Here is a 5000-nt window from a genome sequence, read left to right as displayed (position 1 = left end):
GTCCGTAGATGTCCTTGGCGAAGGGCACCTGTGAAGGGAGAGAGAGTGTGATGCTGTTCTCCATAAATCCTTTAGCCATTCTGACATTGTGATGTAGCCCTGGAGATGGACGTGAGGGTTGCTATTTTTCCTGGTTAATGTAGAGCTCTAATGATGCTCCCACTACCATACTACAACACACACACACACACACACACACACACACACACACACACACACACACACACTCACACTCTAATCTAATCTAATCTAATTAAAAAATAATAATAATAAAAAAATTTAGAATAGCCTGACTTCCTTTTAGACAGGAAGACAGGAGCCATAGGGCGGTCCATAGAGGTCTTGTTCTGCCCGAATCCCACCCCCCACTTCCTGGACCCAGCTTAGCACATACATATTCATGAACAGGAAAATCATTTGAAAACAAGACCAAAGATATCACCTTTCCCTGGGACTCCCAAAAAGAATGCTAAGAAACACTCTTATCAGCCACAGAATGGCCATTTACAGGAAGACTATTATGAGGTGAACTAACTGTGCTCATCTGTACACAGATACTCAGGAGTAAAGTAACACAACTTACATAGATACTGTGGAGTAGAGTAACACATCTTACACAGATACTCTGGAGTAGAGTAACAACTTACACAGATACTCAGGAGCAGTGTTGCGAATAACACCGTTAAAAATAACGGCGTTAGGTAACGGCATCATTTTGTCAGTAACGGGATAATATAATTAATTACTTTTCCTGTCGTTACAACGCCGTTGACGTTACTGGTCATTAAAAGTGGTGCGTTACTATATATTGATATACTAACAGTAATGTGAGCGGACCGCTGCCCAGGCTAGTGAGGAGTAACAGATCTCGATAGGTCACAGTTCTCGGTGTAACACCTGTTTAACTTAACAAGTCAGTAAGCGATTGGCTAAGGCAGCGTTATGGTAGCCAATCAGAGCCAGTGTTTTTACACGTGTGCCGAAACACACCAGTGACACACGACACAAACGGAGAAGAGGCCGAAATGGCGAGTCAGAAGCAAGCCGAAGAAAAATTAAGGTGGCGATATAAACATTATTTAAGAAAATACTTGAAGTTCCTGAATGTCTACCAGACTGGGTATTTGATTTATTTAATTAAGAATAAAGGTTTAATTGTTAAGTTTACTTCTGTTGTGAACAAACCAGTTGTCTCAGGTTGAGAGAATTTAATTTAATTTGATAGATGTAAATGCACTTTACTGTATATAGTGTAACTGTTTACTTTTGCTTCTTTTTTTTCAAAGATTTGGGATTTTAAACGATTTTATCCTGCACTGGTCTGTTGATGTGCAATAAATGTCAAAAGTTAAACACCTTTATGATCTACTCATTTCAACTGACTGTGAAAACTGCTTTTTCAAAAAATCCTTATTCATTGGCATATAACTTTTTTTTTACTGTAATGCAAATAGTTACTTTCCCTGGTAACGAGTTACTTTTATTATAGAGTAATTCAGTTACTAACTCAGTTACTTTTTTGAACAAGTAGTGAGTAACTATAATTACTTAAAAGTAGCGTTCCCAACACTGCTCAGGAGTAAAGTAACACAACTTACACAGATACTCTGGAGTAGAGTAACAACTTACATAGATACTCTGGAGTAGAGTAACATCTTACACAGATACTCAGGAGTAGAGTAACAACTTACACAGATACTCTGGAGTAGAGTAACAACTTACACAGATACTCTGGAGTAAAGTAACACAACTTACACAGATACTCTGGAGTAGAGTAACATCTTACACAGATACTCAGGAGTGGAGTAACAACTTACACAGATACTCTGGAGTAAAGTAACACAACTTACACAGATAATACTGAAGCCCACCAGCAGCATCCCTATAAGAGAGCACAGCCACCTGGAGGAAAAGGAGAGGAGAGAGGGAGAGGAGGAGGAGAGGATGGGAAAGGGGGGGAGGGGAGAATGGGAGAGGATGGGAGGAGTGGTGGAGGGGAGGATGGGAGAGGGGGAGAGGGTGAGGAGAGGATGGGAGGAGTGGTGGAGGGGAGGATGGGAGAGGGGGAGAGGGTGAGGAGAGGATGGGAGAGGGTGAGGAGAGGATGGGAGGAGTGGTTGAGGGGAGGATGGGAGAGGGTGAGGAGAGGATGGGAGGAGTGGTTGAGGGGAGGATGGGAGAGGGTGAGGAGAGGATGGGAGGAGTGGTGGAGGGGAGGATGGGAGAGGGTGAGGAGAGGATGGGAGGAGTGGTGGAGGGGAGGATGGGAGAGGGTGAGGAGAGGATGGGAGGAGTGGTGGAGGGGAGGATGGGAGAGGGGGAGAGGGTGAGGAGAGGATGGGAGGAGTGGTGGAGGGGAGGATGGGAGAGGGGGAGAGGGTGAGGAGAGGATGGGAGAGGGTGAGGAGAGGATGGGAGGAGTGGTTGAGGGGAGGATGGGAGAGGGTGAGGAGAGGATGGGAGGAGTGGTTGAGGGGAGGATGGGAGAGGGTGAGGAGAGGATGGGAGGAGTGGTGGAGGGGAGGATGGGAGAGGGTGAGGAGAGGATGGGAGGAGTGGTGGAGGGGAGGATGGGAGAGGGGGAGAGGGTGAGGAGAGGATGGGAGGAGTGGTTGAGGGGAGGATGGGAGAGGGTGAGGAGAGGATGGGAGGAGTGGTTGAGGGGAGGATGGGAGAGGGTGAGGAGAGGATGGGAGGAGTGGTTGAGGGGAGAGGGGTAAGGGGGGCAGAGGGACGGGGCAAGAAAAAGAGAAGGACATTGAAATGGATTTTAAATGAAAGCCCATGAGAGACAAGAGGAAGGAGAGAGAGAGAGAGAGAGAGAGAGAGAGAGAAAGAGAGAGAGAGAGAGAGAGAGAGAGAGAGAGAGAGATTAACAGGAGAAAAAGAGAGGAAATGAAAGAGAGATAAAGGGAAATAAAACAGAGTGGTGAGGATGCATCCAACGATAACATCAGCTACCCGAAAATACACATTATTCTGATCCTGAAGGTCTGAACCATGTGACCAAAATAACGCCCCCAGCACAGGTCAGAGAGCACACAAGAGGTTAAAGGGCAAACTCAGAGGAGCCGGTTTTCCAGTTCTAATCATTTCCTAAGCAGCTCTGTTGTTCCCAGACTTATTTTAAAGTACATTAAAGGGTTTTATGAAGGTCAGATCAGGCCACAAACAGGCAAGACATACATGATGAGGACACATCATGTAATGTGGTAGAAGATACTCACATATGCTGTTAAACATACCGCTCATGATAAACATACAGAACTTATGATACCTTATGATACCTGGGACTACCATCAGTGAGCCAATGGCATGTCACCAGAGGTGGGCATTCGAGGTTCAGAAAGTAAAAGTCCTCACCAGGATTTTACTCAAGCTTCCTAGATTTCCAATTAGTGCAATCCAGGTAAAATTAGTGGAATCAATACAAACCAGGAAGCCTGAGCAAAATTCTTTTACTTTTACTTTCTGAACCAGGAATGCCCCCCTCTGCATGCCACTTAGATATGAGATGCAAAAAAATGTCCCTTTAATGTCATGTACCTTCAAGCCTAGAAGAAACCATATCAGTAAAAGCTGGAACTGTTACTCCTGCTCTTTATTAAAAAACAAATATCCAAACGCTGTGGCAAAAACTCATTTCAGGGTGTTGAATGGAAACGGAAGCAGACTCCAGAGCTGAGAAGATAAAGAGAGAAGAGAGAGAGAAGAGAGAGAGTAATTTCCTTCATACCTCCCCATTCTGTTAGCCATAACAGCAAAGATGTTCGTCCCAATCAGGTAAGAGATGCTGGCAGGCAAAAAGGCAACTCCTGAGAGAGAGAGAGAGAGAGAGAGAGAGAGAGAGAGAGAGAGAGAGAGGGTGGAGAAGAGAGAGATGAATTGTAGAGAAAGATTAAGTCAGACAGACAGAGGAGTCATAGAGGAGTGCTCTGATTAGACACTGTTTTATCAGCCCAATCTCAGAGCTGACACAGAAGCCATTCTCTCTCACTATCTCCTTCCTTCTCTCTCCCTCTCTCCTTTCTTCTCTCTATCTTCTCTTCCTCTCCTACTCCTCACCTCCTTCCACTGGTACTGTAATATCCTGCTAGGCCTGTGATATATCCTCCACCTCCACAGTCATCCACCCTGTGATATCCTCCACCTCCAGTCATCCACCCTCTGTGATATCCTCCACCTCCAGTCATCCACCCTCTGTGATATCCTCAACCTCCACAGTCATCCACCCTTTGTCTATTTTGCTGTTTCTTTTCTTTCTATTTCTCATCTTTCTTGCTGTTTCTCATTTATTTCTCTAATCTTTCTGCTTCTAATTTCTTTCTGTCTGTCTTTCTGTTGTTTATTTCCTTGTTTCTTGTCTGTTTTTCATCTTTCTCTATGTTGAGTGTTGAGTGTATTCTATATGTGTACTGGGGTGGAGTGTGTACTGGGGTGGACAGTGTATTGGGGTGGAGAGTGTATTTTGGGTGGAGAGTGTATTTGAGCTCCTTGCTAAATTCTTCATTCTTCTTATCTGCATTGGCGCCCAAACAAATTTCTCCCAGAAGGTCGTCGTCTTGGTTACCTGCCCCTACCCCCACACAGAGACTGTCAGAGATGGCTCTTGCCTTCCACCGCGAACTTTGACACAAACTCTGTGCCAGGCTTCTGGCTCCCCCTCCCCATCTGAATGGATCACGCCTCTCACTGCTTACTGTCTGTGTTATTAATGCTGTATGTGCTATGGGGATTTTTTACATGCACACAGACTGTTGTCCTGTTTGTGAGAATAATCTGTGGTCATATTTTTTTGTCTCCTCCCAACGTTATCTCTATGTAATCCCAACGTTATCTCTATGTTATCCCAACGTTATCTCTATGTTATCTCAATGTTATCCAAACGTTATCTCTATGTTATCTCTGTTATCCCAACGTTATCTCTATGTTATCTCTATGTTATCCCAACGTTATCTCTATGTTATCTCTATGTTATCCCAACGTTATTTCTATGTTTC

At 44.6% G+C, this 5000-nt stretch overlaps 1 protein-coding gene across 5 annotated transcripts in view; it reads right to left on the bottom strand.

The window, feature by feature from the left end:
* slc18a2 (solute carrier family 18 member 2) overlaps positions 1-5000 on the bottom strand; it is a 31018-nt gene that overhangs the window by 7445 nt on the left and 18573 nt on the right. For all 5 annotated transcript variants that reach the window (XR_013121923.1, XM_076978842.1, XM_076978844.1 and 2 more), the window contains exons 11-13: positions 3737-3815; positions 1851-1902; positions 1-28 (exon numbers count right to left, since the gene is read on the bottom strand). The exon at positions 1-28 is cut by the window's left edge and continues 36 nt beyond it. Coding sequence is in view for 4 of the 5 variants with exons in the window: in XM_076978842.1 (XP_076834957.1) it covers positions 1-28; positions 1851-1902; positions 3737-3815 (159 nt within the window). In the remaining variant the exon portion in view is untranslated. The remainder of the gene's footprint in view (positions 29-1850; positions 1903-3736; positions 3816-5000) is intronic.

Source organism: Brachyhypopomus gauderio, chromosome 17 (genome assembly GCF_052324685.1).
Source record: "Brachyhypopomus gauderio isolate BG-103 chromosome 17, BGAUD_0.2, whole genome shotgun sequence".
NCBI lineage: Eukaryota > Metazoa > Chordata > Actinopteri > Gymnotiformes > Hypopomidae > Brachyhypopomus > Brachyhypopomus gauderio.
Note: the sequence above shows the minus strand (reverse complement) of the source record. Positions and strands in the feature narration are given on the sequence as shown.